This window comes from Momordica charantia (assembly GCF_013281855.1).
Source record: "Momordica charantia cultivar OHB3-1 chromosome 5 unlocalized genomic scaffold, Mcharantia_2.0 BLBB01000005.1, whole genome shotgun sequence".
Classification (NCBI taxonomy): Eukaryota; Viridiplantae; Streptophyta; class Magnoliopsida; order Cucurbitales; family Cucurbitaceae; genus Momordica; species Momordica charantia.
The window spans coordinates 1,628,615-1,648,708 of NW_028275163.1; the positions used below are offsets into that span (position 1 = coordinate 1,628,615).

The following is a 20,094-nucleotide window of genomic DNA, read 5'->3' on the forward strand; positions in this document are numbered from 1 at the left end:
TTCTTCAGTGGCTTTGCTTTCTCTGTTCTTTCTTATCGGATCTCTTCTCTGTTTCAACCTCTGAATCTCATTCTTCTCAGTTTTAGGGTTTCTGCATCATGCTTCATCCTCTGAACTTCACTAAATAGAGAAATTTTCATTGATTCTCTTCCATACACTGTCCTCCTTCTTCAACGGCTTCGTTTTCTTTGTTTCTCACAGGTTATCTACTCTGTTTCAGCCTCTGAATCTCTATCTTCTGTCGCTAGGGTTTCTAGGATTTCTCTGTCATGCTTTGATGCAATTTATGAAATACATCATGAACTGACGGCAATTCCAACACCATTGTGGTTCTTGTGAGATTACTATGTTTTCTTTCGCCTTTTCCCCAGTAGGTATAAGCAATTTCATCTTCGATTTTCAGATAATTTTTTTCCTTCAATAATTAGGGTTTACATTGTGTAACTGTGCACAGGATCGTGGGACGAACGGATAAATTTCACTCACTTTGCGTTTGCCAGAATTTTGTGTATGTTTGATCTCGTAGAAATGACTTCCTTCATCTTTGGCCACTACTAAGTATTGAGGTATGAATTTCTTACTTATGTAGATACATTTATGCATATTTATTAGTACAATGTTTGAATGTACATTAAAGTACACTTTCCTATACTTTTGAATTTCTTACTTACTGTGATAGAAGAGGTTTAAGCAACTACCCAACTCTTACATTTTTACAGTATTTTATGTTGTGTCATTTTTTCTTTATTAACTTTATAATGCCAATTTTTTTGGTCACGTCTTTAAAGGACATCATAGGAAACTATTTTCTTGTTTCTTCCAATAACTTTATCATAGGGTAAGAATCCAATTCATTGTGTTGCGCCTGCTGCTATACCGTATTTTCTGAAAACTTCAAATACTTATATTGTAATCCAATTCATTGTGTTGCGCCTGATAAAGTTTTGTCGGAATCCAAATTCCATCTAATGTGCTCCATGATTTACTTTGTAGAATAGATTTGGAATTATTATTGTAATTGGAATATTGTATATAACGTATTTGATCAGTGTTTAGATTATTGTATTTGCTTTGGTGTACACGTTATTGATCTCTTTTGTTCTTTATCATCATAGTAGGGAACAACCTTTACAATGACAGTACGCCATTGACTTGATCTTTGAGGACTTCTTCACGATGACATTTGAGGACTTCTTCCACCAAATGTAGTGTCTTCAGTGTATCAAATTGAATGATTCAGTAAGTTCTTAAGATTTTAATGTTATTATGCAGAGCCATTTAGAATTGAAGACCATTTATTATATATCTCTCTATTTATGATATTCTTCTTATTACTACCTCTGGACAAGAATGAAACAACGTCTTCCATGAGATCCTGTTACTTAATACGTGGCTTCAATTGTGTAATTATCTTCAGAGAGTGTGAGAGCATGACAAGCATGAAAATAGTGCTCTACTTTTTTCGAATTCTTTCAGTGTTACATACTTTTATTCTTGTTTAATTTTATGTCTATATTTGTTGAATAATTCATAAATTTGGAATTACTGTTATCAAAATCTCTCTTCGTTATTGAACAAGATTATCCTTGTTGTCATCCATGGTGCACGTTCAATATGGCAGCCTTGAATTACTTTCAATAATATTAGAGCAACATACCCTCAACTGTTTACTGTGTTTCTTCTTGAGTTTAGAGATAGTATCTAAATTATACCTTTTATAACTCGTTGTTACTGAAAATTTATAATGAGCAGCTTTCGACTTTTGCATCTTGTTCTTTAAATTATCTTGTATTTGAATTTGTGAAATGGACAACAGTTGCCTTTTAACTCCTAGATAGCATGCTGAGATATTTCTTTCCAAGAATTAAGGTTTGATCACGAATTCTACTTTTTCTTTTAAGAAATCCTACGATACTTACTTTTTTTCTCAAGTAATTTTAAAAAATTGATGACATTGTCTACAAAATGCGGTTTGATGATATCTCCCATCCTTTTCCTGTTGACAAAATACAATTTTCTCAATTGATTTGAAACACTTCAATTTTAAAGTTGGTCATCCATTGAAAACTGAGAAATATCGAATTTTCACATGGTTTGACTTTCTCAGCGGACATCTATTATCCTTATATTGTAATATAGTTTTTTTGCAGTGTCATATTCTTTAATGGATGCATTTGTTTTTGTCATGATTTATGTCACATGTGACTGTAATAGGTTTTGATTGCTCACATTGAGGAGTATGCAGCAATTGTATTACACAGCAACTGTAGGTCTCGTTTGCCAGAATTATGGTGGCTTGTTTAGAAGACCAAGGGGAATGTATTTCAGTGCAGCCGATCGTGGAGAAATGATGTCTATGGTTTATAATTGAGCCAGATGTTATGTTCTTTGCATCCAGTATTTGGACTTTCAGAAGTCGTTCCTGCGAAGTGGTAATCCTAATGTGGTCTTCCTTAATCAAAGCTTTTGGTCGGTTGCTCTTCTAAAAATGTGTAAGTTCAACCATTGAAGTTTATTTTTTTTTTTATTTTAAGATATTTCTTCAAGAAGAAATATGAGGGATTAACCGGCTGAAATCTGCTCGTCTTTTCTTATGTTTTGATGATTTGGAGCATGTTTCTTATAGCTATAGTTTTGTGTTTTACTATTATTTTTTCTCTTTAAAATATTATACATATTTGTGTTTGTTTACATTCATCTAATGAATTTTATTTTTCGCAATTATGAGATTTATATTGATGTAACTTGTATAAATTTAATAAAACATTTAGGAGATGTTAGGAATCTTTATTCTCATTTTCACAGCTAATAATTTTTCTTTTTACATTATAGTGGATGTTGAATTATTGGAAATATGAAAACATTAATGAAAATGCTAACATGCCAATAAATATTTAATTACCTGCTTAGAAAAGCAAAAATTAAATATAAACACTAGACACCTGGTGATATAAAATAGCAACATTTTGTTAAAAAATAAAAACGGAAATCACATGGGATGAAAATGGAAATAGGACAGGTTAATTGTGGGCTTGTCTAATGGGCCGAGAAGGTACGATATGGAAAGCCCATAAGCCGATGCGGAGAAATTGGCAATATGGGCTGGGCTTTAAACAGCAGCCCATGAAACTAGTCCGCGTAGCGTATGTTGTCCGAAATTAAATGCCTCTATAAATAGCGTAACATTCAGCTTTCCTTCCCGCTCTTCTTCAATGGCTTTCGTTGCTCTGTGTTTCGTTTGTTCTCTTCTCTGTTTCACCCACTTAGCATCTCACATTCTCTCCCTAGGGTTTTTAGGGTTTCCGCTTCATGCCTCATCGCTGAAAATAATTACTTTAAGTAGCGATGTTTCATTTTTGCATAGGATGAATAGCAAAATTTTCTTACTTCGCTTTTATACATTCCCATCAATTACTACGCTTTCTCTGTTTCAAACTCTGGATCTCAGTTTTTCACAGTGGGAAATTAGGGTTAGCAAGTTCTGATGCAATTTTCCACGCCGTTGTGGTTCTTCTGCATTGCAAGTAGAGGTTGCTCTGTTTCTTGTCCTTTCTCGTGTCCGTTTCATTATGTGAATTTTAGTTTTCTCTCGCTAGTTCTTTTTTCGGGGTTTTAGGGTTTTTGTACAGTTTTTTTTAAGCAATTTGTAATACAGTGTCTTCTCACTGATATTGCAACGCCATTGTGGTTTGTCTACTTTGCAACGACATTGCGGTTTTTAAGTTTTTTGTTGTTGCGCACTTCGAAGTTACGGATGGAGGTTCGTGCACACTGGACGGTAAAATCATATGATGTCTCTGAATGGATTTTGAATTTAACGAGATCATATTCGTCAGAATTTCATTATCTTTTTCATTTATCGATCAACCTGTGGATTACCAGCGAAATATTGTTTTCAGCGGTGGACAAATTTTCTGGCTCGAATTGCGGCTGCACCGAACGTTGCGTTGGTATTCTGATCTCCATACTTTTTTTTTTTTTTAAATTTCAAATGACCTAGTCGGTTTGATCCTTACTAATTATTGAAAAATAAATTCCAGTTATTCTATATACTTTATTCATAAACTATCATTCTGCTTACTATTCCCTTCTCTCTTGTTTTGAACTGTTAAAATTGCAGGGGGAAGAGGGCCACATGCATTAATGGCGTTTATTTCAAGGCTTCAATTCTTCAGTTCAGACAATAACGTCAGAGTTGATACATCTTTACGAGTTTGTTTCTTTTATTGAATGATCCCAAATCTCTTTTTGTTGTTTTGCAATCAATTATTTGAAAAATAACACATTCAGTCATAGATCCGATTAACCAACATGTAAAGTAGCTTATCTTGTTTCTTACACAGCAATTGATTTAAGCATTTTGTAGTAGTAGATGAATTCGTGACTGATGTTACCAATTTAGTGATATGTCTTTATATATCAATGGCTGGAGGAAGTGGAGAAACTGGTGTGGATCGTTGAACTAAACAAGGGAATACCCAGCAGAAATTTAGCTTATTTATTAGACATTTGCCTCATTTGGAGTTTTCTATGAACATAAATAACTTTTTTTTCTTCTTTTTTAATGAACCAAATTTCTTTTCTTATTTCTATTATGCTTCAAGAGCTTCATATTGAATACTTAACTGGATCTTCCAAATAGTAATCCTTGAAATACTTAATATATATATTCAAGCTTACAAATAGAAGACATATATATCATCGATTAAACTTTGGAGGTACCAACCTATGTGTGTGAAATCGAGCATAGGCACGGCGTGAAGATGGTCCTTCAAAGACATGTTAGGGGAAGTACGGGAGGGGGGTCCACCACGAGACGTTCCTTCCCAAATATTCCCCTCCCTATAAATGCCTATGGAGGACACCCCATTTCGGAGGTAAGGCATACACATTACTAAAAATCACTAAAGTCCACATTTCTCTCTCTCTCTCTCTCAATTATTAGCTTAAGGCGTAGAAGGATATTTGGTAGAGCACCTCGCCACTTGGTTGAATATGTTAGTGGTTCGAATTTCGACATCAACATATACACACATACATATATACATATACATAGGGTTAAATAAATCAAACAAGTCATAATTTTTAAAAATTTCGATTTCACACTTCCACCCTTTTGTTTCTCTTCTCAAATAGTTTCAATGTATTAAAATGGTCAATTAAATCATTTCATAAGAAAAGATATGACTGACTTTTATTTACAAAAAGTCAATATGCCACTAATCTTTCAAAAAATATATTTAGAAATATGGGCATGCTATTAGGGAAAAAAAAAGATTTTGTTAAAGGACAGGTGAGCGTCAAGTTTGATTGATGAGCGGGTTATGTTTTATGGGCGTTGGGTATTCGAGTGTTTATAAGTAGGTACAAAACTTAATAATTTTTTTATTTATTTATAAAATGGCTTAATTTGAAATTATTGATGCATTAAATGTAAAATTGAAGATATTATATGTATTTTTGGAATATAACAACCATCATCATTTTTCTTTTGTGTGTGAGAAACTATATTTGTCCCTACCTCTATTGACTATTCTGCGTCTAATTTATTACATCGCTATACGATAATATAATTCTATACCTTTTTATCAAAAAAGAAAAAAAGAAAAAAATCAATTTCGCTCTCGCCTCTTTCTCTCTCAGTCTCGCGCAATATTACTCTGAGCTGCTCTGCATCTGCATCTGCATCTTTCCAGTTTTCGTGGAGAAGCCATAGAAGTGGAGCTCTATGACGAAGTGGAACTCTCTCTCTGCGTCGCTGATGAAGCGGCTGAAGCTACACTACCAGATGACGAACAGTATTCCGGCGCTAGCACATGCCAGATCCTTCACCACAAGCGAGGGCCATCGTCCCACCATTGTTCATAAGCGGAGCCTCGATATTCTTCACGATCCGTGGTTTAACAAAGTAATTCTTTCGCTGCTCTTTCCATTTCGCTCCCATTTGTTGTCTGATTCACACTCTAAGACACCCTTTGCTAGATGTAGGAGCGGCATCGTTTTTTCCAACCGAAATGATTAATTATTTGATTGTAGCTTAGAGCTTCTCGATTATGAATTACCTATGGTAACTAGAAAACTGTTTAACAAACAAATCAATTTCTACTAAAACTAAGTAAGTAAGAAAACGTTAGTATTGGATACTTTATTGAATGTCTTCCTTTTATAAGTTGTACTGATTACCGGGTTTGCACGATAAAGTTGGCGGCCGATTCCAGGTCGTTAGATTTGTGTTCATAGTATTCCATTTAAGTATGTATTGGCTATAAAGTTTTTCTTAATTATCTGCAGAAGTGGTCAACACTGATTTTTATTTTAATTCTCAATCAGTGTTCCAATTTGTTTATTTAATTAGCATTGCTCAATGTTTTATCGGAGGAAAAAGGAGGAGGTAAGCGAAAATTATGCACGCTATCTCATTTGGTATATATTTGATCTCGTAGAAATGACTTCCTGCATCTTTGGCCACTACTAAGTATGAGCATAAATGCATATATGGTATGGCATATGTAACGTATGTCCATATCTACATACATTCATGCATACTTAATAGTACAATGTTTGTACGTACATTAAAGTACACTTTCCTATATTTTGAACTTCTTACGTACTGTGATAGAAGAGGATTGGGCAGATACCCAACTTAAGAGTTGTCACGATCTGTCACTTTTTCTTCAATAACATTATAATGTCAATTTGTATAGTTTGCATCTCTAAAAGATATCATAGGAAACTATTTTCCTATTTCTTCCAACAACTTTATTATATGGAAAAAATCAGATCCATTATGTTGTACCCACTGATATACCATATTTTTGATTTATTGATAATGGTTAAACGAAAAAATTTCTGTTGCCAAATACTAGATAAAGTATTGTCGGAAGCCAACTTCCATCTAATGTGTTCCATGCTTCTTCATTTCATGGGAAAATGGGAGATGACTTACTTTGAAGAATAGATTTGGAATTATTATTGTAATTGGAATAGTGTATATAATGTATTGGAAGCTAGTTTTATCAGTGTTTGGATTCTTGTATTGCTTTGGTATGCATGTTATTTAAGATTTCTTTTGTTTTTTATCATCATGGTAGGGAACAGCCTTTACAATGACAGAACGTGACCGACTTGATCTTCGAGGACTTCTTCCACCAAATGTAGTGTCTTCAGAGCAGCAAATAGAACGATTTAGTAAGTCTTTAAAATTTTAACGTTATGTTGAGCCATTTGGAATTGAAGACCATTTATTATATATTTCTCTATTTATGAAATACTTCTTAGTACTACCTCTGGAAACTAGAATATTTTAACTTTGGATTTTGGAAACGACTTTGTACATGGCATCCTTTTACTTAACACGTGGCTTCAGTTGTGTAATTATCTTTAGAGAATGTGCTAGCATGACAACAATGAAAATGGTGTTCTACTTTTTTCAAATTCTTCCAGTGTTTCTTACTTTTATTTTTGTTTAATTTTATGTTTATATTTGTTGAATAATTCATAAATTTAAAATGGTCGTTATCAAAATCTCTCTTTGTTCTTGAACAAGATTATCCTTGTTGGCGTCCCTGGTGCACATCCAATATGGCAGCTCTGAATTGATTTCAACAATACTGGAGCAACATACCTCAACTATTTACTATATTTCTTCTTGAGTTTAGAGATAATATCTAAATTTACATTTTATTGAACTCGTTGCTATTATTTAAAATTTATCTTCTATATAATATACAGCTTTCAACTTTTTCATCTTGTTATTTAAATTTATCTTGTATTTGAATTTGTGAAATGGACAACAGTTTCCTTGTAACTCCTACCTAGCATGCTGAGATATTTCTTTCCAAGCATTAAGGTTGGATCATGACTTCTTTTTCTTTTAAAATTTAAATAATAATATCTGTGTGACTTCAATCTACATTACCTAACTCTATATATAGTAGTTAAGTTGGTTGGATGGATTAATTTACAGTGGTTGACTTGAAGAGGCTTGAAGTGCAAGCCAGAGATGGGCCATCAGATCCAAATGCTTTGGCCAAATGGCGAATTCTAAATAGATTGCATGATAGAAATGAGACAATGTACTATAAAGTGAGTGAGGATTGCTTGTCTTTTTTTACTTGCAAATTCTTGTTATATCAAGTGAAGCTAAGGGCTGAGTTATGCTCACTGACGGGAGTGACGTTTTTTTCATGGAATCAAATACATTTTCATTAGGTTATTCTGTTTTCTTATGTTTGCTCTAGTGAGTAAGAAATCCCATGCACCTTGCTTTTTTCAAGGGAGAGGTAATTAATACCGCAAAATTTTAAGAAATCGATGAAATTGTCTGCAAAATGCGTTTGATGATATCTTGCATCCCTCTACTGTTGACAAAATAAACTTCACCATTGATTTGAAATGCTTCAGTTTTAAAGTTGGTCATCCATTACCATTTAAACTATTATTGAAAACTTGAGAAATATCAAATTTTCACATTCTTTCACTTCTTGGCGTACATCTATTATACTTATATTGTAATATAGTTTTTTTTGCACTGTCATATTCTTTAATGAATGCCGTTGTTTTTCTGACGATTTGTATCAAATGTGACTGTAATAGGTTTTGATTGCTCACATTGAGGAGTATGCACCAATTGTATACACGCCAACAGTAGGTCTCGTTTGCCAGAATTATAGTGGCTTGTTTAGAAGACCAAGGGGAATGTATTTCAGTGCAGCCGATCGTGGAGAAATGATGTCTATGGTTTATAATTGGCCTGCTGACCAGGTTTTCTTCATGTATCTTTGATAATCAAAACATACAAGTCATAGTATCATTTCAAATTGTTCACAGAGTCCAAATGGTAATGACATTTAGGAATAGAACTCAATTTATTGAGTAAATTGAATGCAACATTTTTTTTTGGCAGGTTGATATGATTGTTGTTACAGATGGAAGTAGAATATTAGGTCTTGGAGATCTTGGAGTTCAGGGGATTGGAATTGCAATTGGGAAGCTGGATTTGTATGTTGCTGCTGCTGGGATAAATCCTCAAAGGGTAGGTTCTTGCTTCTCGATTTCTTATTGTTTAGTTCCCTGAGCACAATTACCAAGTAGCTAGTTATGTTTAGGAATTAATTATTTGGTTCAGAAACTTTTATTCATGTTCAAAAAATGATTAAACAAGGCAATATAAGATTTCGTAAAGAATTTAATTGTAATTAACATGGCATCCACTCGAATGCTATTTCACTCTCTCTCTTTCATGCATGCTGGAGGCAGGCCCTTAGAGATGTAATCCTTATTTATTTATTTATTATTATTTTTTTATAAGAAACCAAACTTTTCATTGAGAATAATGAAAACAAACGGATGTACACGGGCATGCAAAAACAAAGCCCTAAAGAGGGAAGCCAAACTAAAGGAAGGGCCTCCAATCCAAAAGAATATGACTTAACTGATAGTTACAAAACAATTTCGAAACAGACCCCCGTAAGGAAACATTAAACCTTATGAGGTCCCAGACAGACTCCCACTCTCTTTCCACCCCCCTAAAAATTCTATTGTTTCTCTCCAACCAAATCCCCCACATGATCCTAAAGAAACCCGCCTGCCAAAGGAAACTCCCTTTCTCACGGAAAGGAGAGGACATAAGCACTTCCTCCACCATCGAACCCCACTCTCTGTGACGAGCCCGAGAAATACCAACCAACTCAAAGAACCGACCCCAAATTCTCTGGGAATACTGGCATTGCCATAAGATATGATCAAGATCCTCGGAATCCTGCTTACAAAGAACACACCAATGTGGCCCCAAGCAAGCGACCAAGCTCTTTTGAATACGATCCATGGTGTTTACTTTCCCAAGTAAGACCTGCCACACGAAAAATTTTATCTTCTTTGGGATCCTCACTTTCCACAACGCGGTGAACGCTGGGATGCCGAGGGAAATCCTTATTAATATCACATAAAATGCCTAATTGGCAAGAAGTTGAGGAAAAAAACAATATAGACGAGGTTAATTGCTTTGATTACCAAACACTATAAAAATTGTCCTGTACAAGTTATGGGTTGTTTATGATGGATTCCCTTTGCGTTTGAGATTTATATTCTTTCAAGATTAGACCTAATCAATTAATTAGTAATTCCTATGTGTTTCCCGGCACCAAATATTGTTGGGTCAGGCAGTTGCTCCGTGAGATTAGTCGAGGTGTGCGTAAGCTGGTCCGGACACTCACGGATATAAAAAAAAATCTGGTTCATGATAATTCTGTTTCTTATTAAAGAAAGAAAACAAAATAAAAGAAAGAAAATCTGGTTCATGAATATTTTCTTAAAATTGGTAATGTTTATTTTAAAATCTGAATACACAGTTTTTTTTGGTGTGCATTTTGTTTGGGATATTTTACATCCGAAATGTTCTGTGGTGGTAGCTTAATTATGGATTTGTGGGGGAAGTTTGCTCACATGGATCCCAGAATGTGAATGACTAAGTAATTTGAGAATGGGTGCAGTAGTCAGAGTTCGGTAAAATACTATAGTATTGGTGTATGAATTAGATTAGAAATTACTAATTTCTTTGAGAATGACCTAGAATGCATAGTCCTACCACAAAGTTCCAATTCAAAGAAACAAGCTTTCTTGAGATTATTTTAAGTTTGGTTTATTATTTAAACTATAATTTTTTAATTGTCTTTAGATAGATGCCTTTTCATTGTTTGCTATTCTTTGTAACTTAACAAGCAATGGAACTTTCTTCTTGCATGTCACAATAGGTGCTTCCAGTCATGATTGATGTTGGGACCAATAATGAAAAGTTGCTGAAGGACCCCTTATGTAAGTGCTTCTACACTATTAGGCAGATAATGTGCTAAATCCTCATTTTTAAAAATTGTCATGAAAGTTTGATTTTTAATAATAATAACAAAACTTAATTCGCATTTTGATGCCAATCGTTTATAATCTATATAAATATTTTTTACTTGGTATATTTAAGAGAAATACCTGTACTTGCCTCATGTTTGAGGGATAATGAGCACAAAATGCTGTAAAAAAGCTGCTGCATGACTTCATGAATGTTCCATGTTTTAACCATCATATAAAATTTACCTGATACTGACACTGATACTGCAATGAGGTGATTTACTCAAGCTTACACATAATGGGGACTATGTTCATTCAAAATGAGTTTGACTACAACTATTTCAATCCTATCATGTCTAAAAATTGTAATATTGTTTTCATGAAGAATTATCATCCTCGAAACCTCTAAAAAATACTTGATACCCTTTTGTTAGGTGTAGTTTTCAACTTTTCATGAAATAACATCTTTAAACACCCAACAACATTTTTAATGCAATGTCGGGTTCATACTTCCATGCTTTAGCTATTGATTTTTATTGGTATAGAATTTTGAATTGATTCTTTTTTGTAGATTTGGGATTGCAAGAGCACCGATTGGATGGTGATGAATATTTGGCCATTGTTGACGAATTCATGGAGGCTGTATTTACTCGCTGGCCACATGTTATTGTTCAAGTAACTAGATTGCTACTTTGGTCAAATAATTAGATTTTATCCTTTTCGTATTTTATATTATGTTTTTAAAATTATTGCAATAACTACTTAACAATTGTTCAACAGTTTGAAGATTTCCAAAGCAAATGGGCATTCAAGTTATTGCAACGATACAGAAATACCTATAGAATGTTTAATGATGACGTCCAGGTTTTCCTTTGTGTCCCCTCATTCTGCTTCTTGGTGTTTCCTTTCTTTCTTTTCTTTTCCTATAGTATTTCTTTGTTTACCCTGATGCCTTGTACTATTCTAATATATCAACTTATCTAGATTTGTATGAGATTTTCTTTCTTGAATTTTTAGCTTTTTAGATTAGCATGTTCTTAATTTATGCATATTTTTGTTGAAACTTTATGGTGGCTATAGAATATACTGCCTTGTTTATATGATAATATATTTTTGTGTAGAGTTTGATGGTGTAACATAAGTTGGCTAAATTAGAGTGGCATTTTAGTTCTAAAAGCTACACTTCATTGCTGAACATCACAGATCATGATCATCTAACACTAACAATATAATGTAAAATTTTCTCTAGGGAACGGCAGGAGTTGCTATTGCCGGACTTTTAGGAGCCGTGAGAGCACAAGGAAGGCCGATGATCGACTTTCCAAAGCAAAAAATTGTTGTTGCTGGTGCTGGAAGGTAGTTGCATTCCTAGCAGTGTTATCCAGCATTATAAGATGGAAGGATAAAATTTATAATTTCGTATGATTATACTGTTGATAGTCCCCAGGATCTGTTTCTTTTAGAGAAACATACAAAAAGTAGTTTTGAGCTTTATTCTAAGCTACATTGTTAAGCATATGAAACTTTTAACCATATAATCTTGCTCTTCTTTTGACTCGATTTCTGTGAAGGTTGTAAATTTTCACTTACCATATCAACAATTGACACTAGTACACTTAAAATTTTTAGTCGGTGTGGTAAAACTTAAGTTTCGACTTATTTCTTTTAATGATGCAGTGCAGGAATTGGGGTTCTAAATGCGGCAAGGAAAACCATGGCAAGGATGTTGGGAAACAATGAATCAGCATTTGAGGCCGCTAGAAGTCAATTTTGGGTGGTAGATGCCCAGGTGATCAATCTTTATTCATATTTAAAATTCTGAAGCTAAAAGTTTTTATCTATAAAAGCTAATAGTAAATTTATTACAGAACTGCTTTTGATCTTTTATACTCGCAACCTTGCGACTTCATGATTTTTTTGGGGGAGAATGAAAGTTCATTTTTGCCTACATGCCTGAAGTTTTTAATGGCCTTCTATACTTTTTTATCCAACATTTTTTTAAAATTTGGATTTTGATTCTCAATGTTCATATGAATTATGAGATTATGCTAAATGTTCTAAATTTTACGTGATTGTAAAAGAACCAAGGGTTGAACATAGTGGTTAAAAGCCTTTGGCCATGAGTTTAAAAACTCTTGGAGTTATACCTGTTACCTATTTAGTGCACTGAATAACTCATGAGTTTTTAGACTATCAAATGATGTAGGTTAGGCAATATTTCTAGTTTGGGAAGATGGGCATTGGTTACTTGGTGGGTTTTTGGTAATAATAAATCATAATCCCATCAAAATAAGTTTAGGGGTTATATATATACACATTACATGCTTTCTTCTTCTTCTTCTTTTTTTTTTGGCTTCAACTTTTTTGTACAATTCGTTTATTAATTTTATTTGTTTTCCATTAAAAAGAATACATGTTTTCTTATTTACTAAGATGCCTATCTTATGTCATTATGGCAAAATGGCATATGGTTATGTTACTCTTAAAATGTTAATCGTGCTTACTGCTTATCTCTTTAAACTAACTTAAGTCCAATTAGGCAAATTGATTATTTTACTCGAATTAGAATTGAAATTATGGACTTATTATGCAAATAATGTAAAACACGAAGTATCTTTTTCTTATAAGAGACAAAATTTCATGAAGTTGAATCTCTAGTATGTAGAACTGTATGTATCCTAGTGGGAATTATTCTCACGTTTATATATTTTTATTTGGTTTATCAACATATTTTAGACTTATGAGCTATACTTTTTGTGTGATGAGTTCAGCAAACGTTCTCCTGTGCAGGAATGTTTCATGGTTAGTTGCAATAATCTTCCGTGTTTAAGATTATGTCCATGATACTCTTAGATGTTGTTTTATCATGTTTGCTGTTCTGGGATGACAATTGCACCTGAGTGATGTGGAATCAAACTTTTCCTATATTTGTTAATCGTTTTCTTGTTTTGCCAGGGTTTGATCACAGAGGAACGGGAAAGCATTGATCAAGATGCAAGTCCATTTGCAAGGAAGGCCAAAGAAATTAAACGTCAAGGACTGAGGGAAGGTGCAAGTCTAGTGGAAGTGGTTTGTAAACTTTCCATACTTCTTAGGAATAGCTTATAGCGAGCATAGAGTAATTATGTCTTTGTTTTGGCGTTGACATTTAGAAATTGGAAGTTGTTCAAAAAGGTGGGATTTGAGTGAATAACTTTAATAGTTGTAGGATTCGTATCTTGTTAAAAAAAAACTTCAAATAGTTGTAGGAAAATACTGCAATCTAATCTTTTGAGGCAACATAATTTCATTGTTGGATGTAAATGTTTGTTTCAATTTAGCACTAATGATTTGACGCATACAATAATGGAAGAGGTGCTGTTTCATCCACCTTTTTGTCACAAGGGCTGTAGTCTTTGACGTGTTATTTTTTTCACAGACTTATCAAGCATTTGGCTTAAGAGGAATATAAGAATTTTCAAAGGTGTTGAGAGGTCCTGGTAGGATATTTGGTCCATTGCAGGGTTTAATATGCCTCTGTAGGCATCTATTTCTAAGGATTTTTTAAATTATACTTTAGTCCTTATTCTTTCGGATTGGAACCCTCTTTTTTCATCTTGAGTTCAGTTTGTGTTTTAGCTCCTTTGTTGGGTTGTTGTATTGTACGGCCTTTTGTTTTGTTTAATCTTTTCTTCGATAGAAGCTTGATTTTCATTAACTAAAAATTCCCACTAATGAATACCTACCTCCAAAGGGTGTTTGGTGGCCAGGGCTTGGAATTTTTGGATTGGAACCCTCTACGGTCGACGTCTTGGGTTCAGGCCCCAAGTTGAAAATCAATAACTTAAAACGTGGGATTAGAGGGGATGGGCCATGAGTATAGTGCAAGGAGTGACACTGATTTTTTTTTTTTTTTTTTTTTTTTTTTTTTTTTTTTTATGAATCTGTGTGTCCGGGCCAGCTTGCGCGCACCTCGATTAATCACGGGCCAACCGTCTGACCCTACTAATTTTGGTTGACAAGGTAACTCGTAGAATATTAAATCCTAGGTAGGTGGCCACCATGGTTTGAACTCATTCCCTCTGAGTCCTTTACTATTTACTTTGGCTCTCATTGACTACTTGAGCCAGCAAGGAGTGACCCAGATATAAAAGTTTTTGTTCCATGAATGTATACATGCACTTTTAACACATTAGACTTCAATGTTTTGAACTTGTAAATCGTTGTATTAAATTATTTATGTGTGATTTTTTTAATACTACAGTCCCAATATGGATCATATTTTACTATAATCCCACTATGGGTCATATTTTGATTTTCTGTTATTTCCTTGAAAATGATAATAATAGGTGCAACAAGTGAAGCCTGATGTACTTCTTGGATTGTCTGCAGTTGGTGGATTGTTCACAAAGGAGGTATTACGCATGGTTCTGGATACAAATATATTCTTGGTCACTACTCTTTTATTGCCTTAATACATATTTTTTTCAGGAGATGATAAACTGACTGTACTTTCAGTTATTTGTGCCTAATTGTGGGTTAGATCTCTATGATTCAAACACCATACGTACCTACAAAATTGGATGGAGATGGCGGGGGGAAAAGAATTTGTTTTCTTGAAGATTTCACAAGCAGTTTTGATTAAGAAAAAACTAATTTGATTTATTTCTTACCTTTCACTTAATTAGAAATTGGGTTAGATTCTTAAAGCAAACCTATGGAGATTAAGAATGATGGAAGGGAATAAAATTATTAAAATAAAAAAGAAAGGGAAAAAGTAAGCATAGTTGAAGTAGAAAAGGCCAAATTCCAAAGGAATGAAAACATAATTGAATTGGTTATCTTGTGTATAATTTTGGTATCAAGGGATAATAAAGGATCGTCCAAACGTGGAACTTGTGCAATTTACTCTTTTTATACAACATGTCTTTAGGTATTAGAGGCTCTTAAACAATCAACAGCAACAAGACCTGCCATCTTTGCGATGTCCAATCCTACAACAAATGGTACAGTTGTACAATCTATGAATCTCTCTACCTGTTAATAGGTCACAAATCTTGCCCGTCAACTGGTTGGTAATCCTTGCAACTTGTTTTACCATCTTATGTAGCTGAGTGCACTCCTGAACAAGCATTCTCAATCTTGGGTGAAAACATTATATTTGCGAGCGGAAGCCCATTCAAGGATGTTGATTTTGGTACGTAAAATAAATGTAATGTATCATATGCTTTAATGCTTTCATTTCCTTTTCAGGACAATTAAAACAAGGAACAGTTATGTTTCTAAAATTCTCAGATCTGTTTTCCTTTTTCTTTTTTCGAAAGGATCTGTTTTCTTTTTTCTTCTTGAGGTGTTAGAAAATAAGTAAAAGTTTAGCAAGAATACAGGAAATTTTTTGTTGCATTATTTTCTTGAAACTAGCAAATCAAATTGGGGGACTCTATCAAATGATATTTAGCTTGCCATCCTGTTTCAGTTAACATCCATCTTTAAATCCCTATATTTTTTCCAAGAGATGGAAAGTAAGTTTTGCATCTTATTTGGACTTTATTTAATGACTAAGCTTTCAGCATTTACTGTGGGTGGGAGTAGTGTTTTTCTTTCAACTAACTTTTAGCAGTAAGTAACCTCCCATTTTCCATTATGCATCAATAATTTGAGAAATTATTTTGAAAATATGTTTCTTCTTTGTGCAATTTTTTTCTTAAAATTGGAAAACAAATCAAGGAGAGAGACTTTAGTGAGTTATAGTTACAATAATAATAATTATAATAATGTTTCTTCATCGTGATAACAATAATGATTATTGTTAGTAGTAACTAAAATTTGGTGAGTCGTTCTCTCATGACTCTTCTGTCTTCTTTTTGTTCATAAATTATGAAATGTGTTTCTTATTATTTCCATGCTAGAGAACAACCTTTAATGTTATTCAATTTCTACGAGTTTGATATATTAAAATATGTTTTCCTTTCGAGGTATTTTAGAAATTGTTCTAATATAATTTCAAAGACTTACTGAAAATTTTATATAAATATTCCTCAGGGAATGGTCATATTGGCCACTGCAACCAAGGAAACAACATGTATCTTTTCCCAGGGTTAGTTTATCAAGTTGTGCATTGTAATGGTGATAAAGAGAAATGTTTTTAATGATATTTGAGGTTTATAATGTGTGTGGATGAATGTTTGTGTAGTATTGGGCTCGGTACTCTTCTATCTGGCTCTCCTATCATATCCGATGGCATGCTACAGGCTGCTGCTGAGTGGTAAGGTTCCTATACTTTCATGTTGATGCAAATTTCGAAGGAACAGTCTCTAGAATTTTATGATGATAAAATTTGGTCATTTTGCAATATAGCATAGTGTAACGTTTTGTTGTTAGCTTTAACCTTAAGGACTTGGTAAGAGCAGTAGTGAGAAAGAACTCATTGATTGAAAAAGACATTGGTTTTTTCTAGAAGAAAAGTTTCACCAAAAAGTTTTATCCACACGGAAATGCTCCCAAACTTAGTCAAAGAAGGGAGTTAAAAGAGCATGCTTAAATTGGCATACGCCTTGGGGTGGGTGCGGGTGCCTCTGGATATAAGGGAATAAAGCTCCAGCTCCTAATTAAAAAAAAACATAAAATAGAGGGAGTAATTACAGTTCGTTTAGAATACAAGAGTCTAGGGCCCAAAAGTCAGATAGTATCCGAACGTTCCGTAAAGTGTCTTTTATTCCTTAAATAATTTGTCCATTTCTTTCAAACCAAATTTGTTGCTAACTAGATCCATTAACATTTATGTCGGGAAAATTTCAGCCTAGTACAAAAAATGATGACCACGAGACAAATTCAGTACGAATATCTTCAAGGAATTGTATTTCAATAGATTACTTCTGCCAAAGTCCATGGGAAAAAGGATTTTGTTAAAAACAAACGATTAACATCTTTTCAATCTTTTTTACACTATGTGCACCACCTTGGAGATAGGTCTAGCTTGATCTTTTTCTTAACTCCCCAGGATGAGGGTTCAAATGAAAACTTATTTTTCTCGTACACTTCTGAGTTCTGATGCCAAATCTCCTTCTGATGTTGGAAGGAATAGCAACCTCCACTTCCATCAAAATTTGCTAGAGAAATTTTATAATACACACCTTGTCATCCTTAGAATGTATCTCTTATTTGTGTATTTGTCAGTCCAACGGACCTGGCTAGGACGCCTGTGTATTGGAAGAAAAGCTTCATTCTTTGGGAAATTAAGGATCTAAGTGAGGGAAACTAGTTCAGTTGAGAACGAGTAGTTAGCTTCTTCATTTTAAAACCTGACCCTACTTTCTCTGCTTCTCGTCAATTTATACATTATGTTGTGCTTAATCAAGCATCTATGTTCTTGGTATTTCCCACCTATGTGGGGAGGGGTTCAAGAGAGAACTATGTGTGTGCTTATTTGCTTAACAATTTCGATATTGATAACTTTATAAGAACCTAACTGCCTGGTGGGGCTGGGTTTTAGGAATGGATCCAAGATATAATGCACAAACTTCGAAGATTTTTGTTTTCTGTGAGATGAAAAATGCAAATGGAAATTGGGATTCGAGAACTTCCCAAATTGTTAATCATTCGAGACTTCTCGATAACTCTTAGGATTGGACATATAGACCATTTTACCTTTTGGCGTGTGTGCACAAGGTATTTATCATTGCTGGCAGTAGAGAATTAAGTAAACCAAGTAAACTCATTTGCTGACATGGCAATATCAGCCAAGTTTCACGCCAGAAGAAGGTTGGATTTATGAAGTGTTAGGTTTTTCAACAGCTTATTGAATGTCTAATTTTATATTCTAATAGTTTAAAGCATGTTTATGATAAAACGTACAATGTTCATGAGGAGTATAATTTTTTTTTTTTTTTTTTTTTTTTTTTTTTTTTTTTACAAGGTAAAAGTTTAACTTCGTCATTAGAATAGTATTGGTACATTTTATCTGGGCTTTCCTTTTCTTTTGTTTTGCACTTGCGAGCTCTCTCATTTTTTCGCATTTGGAAGTTGGCTTCTTAATAAAAATTTGTAACAACAGCCTAGCTGCATATATGAGTGAAGATGAAGTCCTCAAAGGAGTTATTTACCCATCAATTTCTAGGTGAGCCATCTTTATTTGATGTTAATTTTTTTACGCTTATGGAGATGAGTAAGTGTGAAGTTTCACGAGGGTCTCTATGTTTGTAGCATCCGTGATATTACAAAGGAAATTGCAGCCGCTGTTATTATGGAAGCCATAGAAGAGGATCTTGCAGAAGGATATCGGGGCATAGATGCTCGAGAGCTCCGAAAATTTAACAAGGTATATCATAGTTTTTGAAAATTTTCTAATTATATTTCTCGCAAAAACGGTAATGGTCCAACTTTTCATCAATGAAATGAAAAGGAACAAGAAATTGTTCACTGAGCATGGTCTATATTTTTTAATATAAAAAAAAATACAAATACTGTTGCCAACATAGGTAAAAGTATTTTTTAACTCCTTTCCTTGAGGTCGGAGTTTCCAATCTTAACATCCAACACAAGGAAACGATAGATACTATAGTGTTGCGTGCTTTTTGCATTTTGCCATGAAGATAGAAGTTAAAAACTATTGTTGAAGAACAGGATGCCACTTGGGAGTTTACTTGTTTGGTGATATGATTTTCATAATGTAATGCAAATTGTAATTCAAGAGTATCGTTATGGTGTAATAAGGGGCCGCTTCTATTGGCAAAGGCTGAGAATCTCTTGCTTGTACCGACTTAGAGATCTCAAATTCAAATTTTCGGATGTGTTTAATACCACAAATCTTCGATGTCTCTCGGTTTTGGGCCTTGGAGGGGCTGCAAGTGCCTTAGTGTATAAGGGAGTAAAGCTCCAACTTTTTACCTCCAAATTTCACGGTTTTTTTTCCTTTTTTTTCAGGAGCAAATTTTGGAATTTGTGAAGAACAACATGTGGAATCCGGAATACCCGACACTAGTTTACGATCAGGATTGATCGATCTTAGTAAGAACAGAATAACAATATCATTTCATGTAACTGTCTATAATGCCGCACGATTGTTCATTTGCTTCTGAATTTGATAGCCATAATAAAGTTCAGAGGAGTTGTTTATATTCATGATCCATCTTTTGCCAATATCTTCAGGGTTGGTAATTTGGTAGCATTTATATTTATTATGAATTATGGCTATTTGTTGTATGATATCGATTTTAATAAAATTTCCAGGTGCGATCAATTTGTTGGATCAATTTCTTCGGCTTGGCTGGTAGGGCC

At 33.8% G+C, this 20,094-nt stretch overlaps 1 protein-coding gene across 6 annotated transcripts; it reads left to right on the top strand.

Moving 5' to 3' along the window:
- On the top strand, positions 1–19,938 carry NAD-ME1 (NAD-dependent malic enzyme 1). 6 transcript variants are annotated; one of them, XM_088123562.1, is made up of 25 exons: positions 1–374; positions 455–566; positions 1,116–1,239; positions 2,215–3,778; positions 3,900–3,950; positions 4,121–4,877; positions 5,697–5,908; positions 7,092–7,188; positions 7,967–8,085; positions 8,596–8,763; positions 8,906–9,034; positions 10,752–10,812; positions 11,411–11,514; positions 11,620–11,703; positions 12,089–12,195; positions 12,517–12,628; positions 13,795–13,908; positions 15,168–15,233; positions 15,752–15,824; positions 15,929–16,015; positions 16,861–16,915; positions 17,012–17,083; positions 18,872–18,934; positions 19,021–19,135; positions 19,741–19,938. In XM_088123562.1, exons 7-25 carry the CDS (start codon positions 5,729–5,731, stop codon positions 19,813–19,815), a joined length of 1,881 nt encoding a protein of 626 aa, XP_087979688.1. In that variant the 5' UTR covers positions 1–374; positions 455–566; positions 1,116–1,239; positions 2,215–3,778; positions 3,900–3,950; positions 4,121–4,877; positions 5,697–5,728; the 3' UTR covers positions 19,816–19,938. The 6 variants fall into 6 exon arrangements, with proteins under 6 accessions (XP_087979688.1, XP_087979689.1, XP_087979690.1 ...); XM_088123563.1 differs by having other exon boundaries at positions 2,215–2,492; XM_088123564.1 differs by having other exon boundaries at positions 2,215–2,492; positions 3,900–4,877.
- The last annotated feature ends 156 nt before the right edge of the window (positions 19,939–20,094 follow it).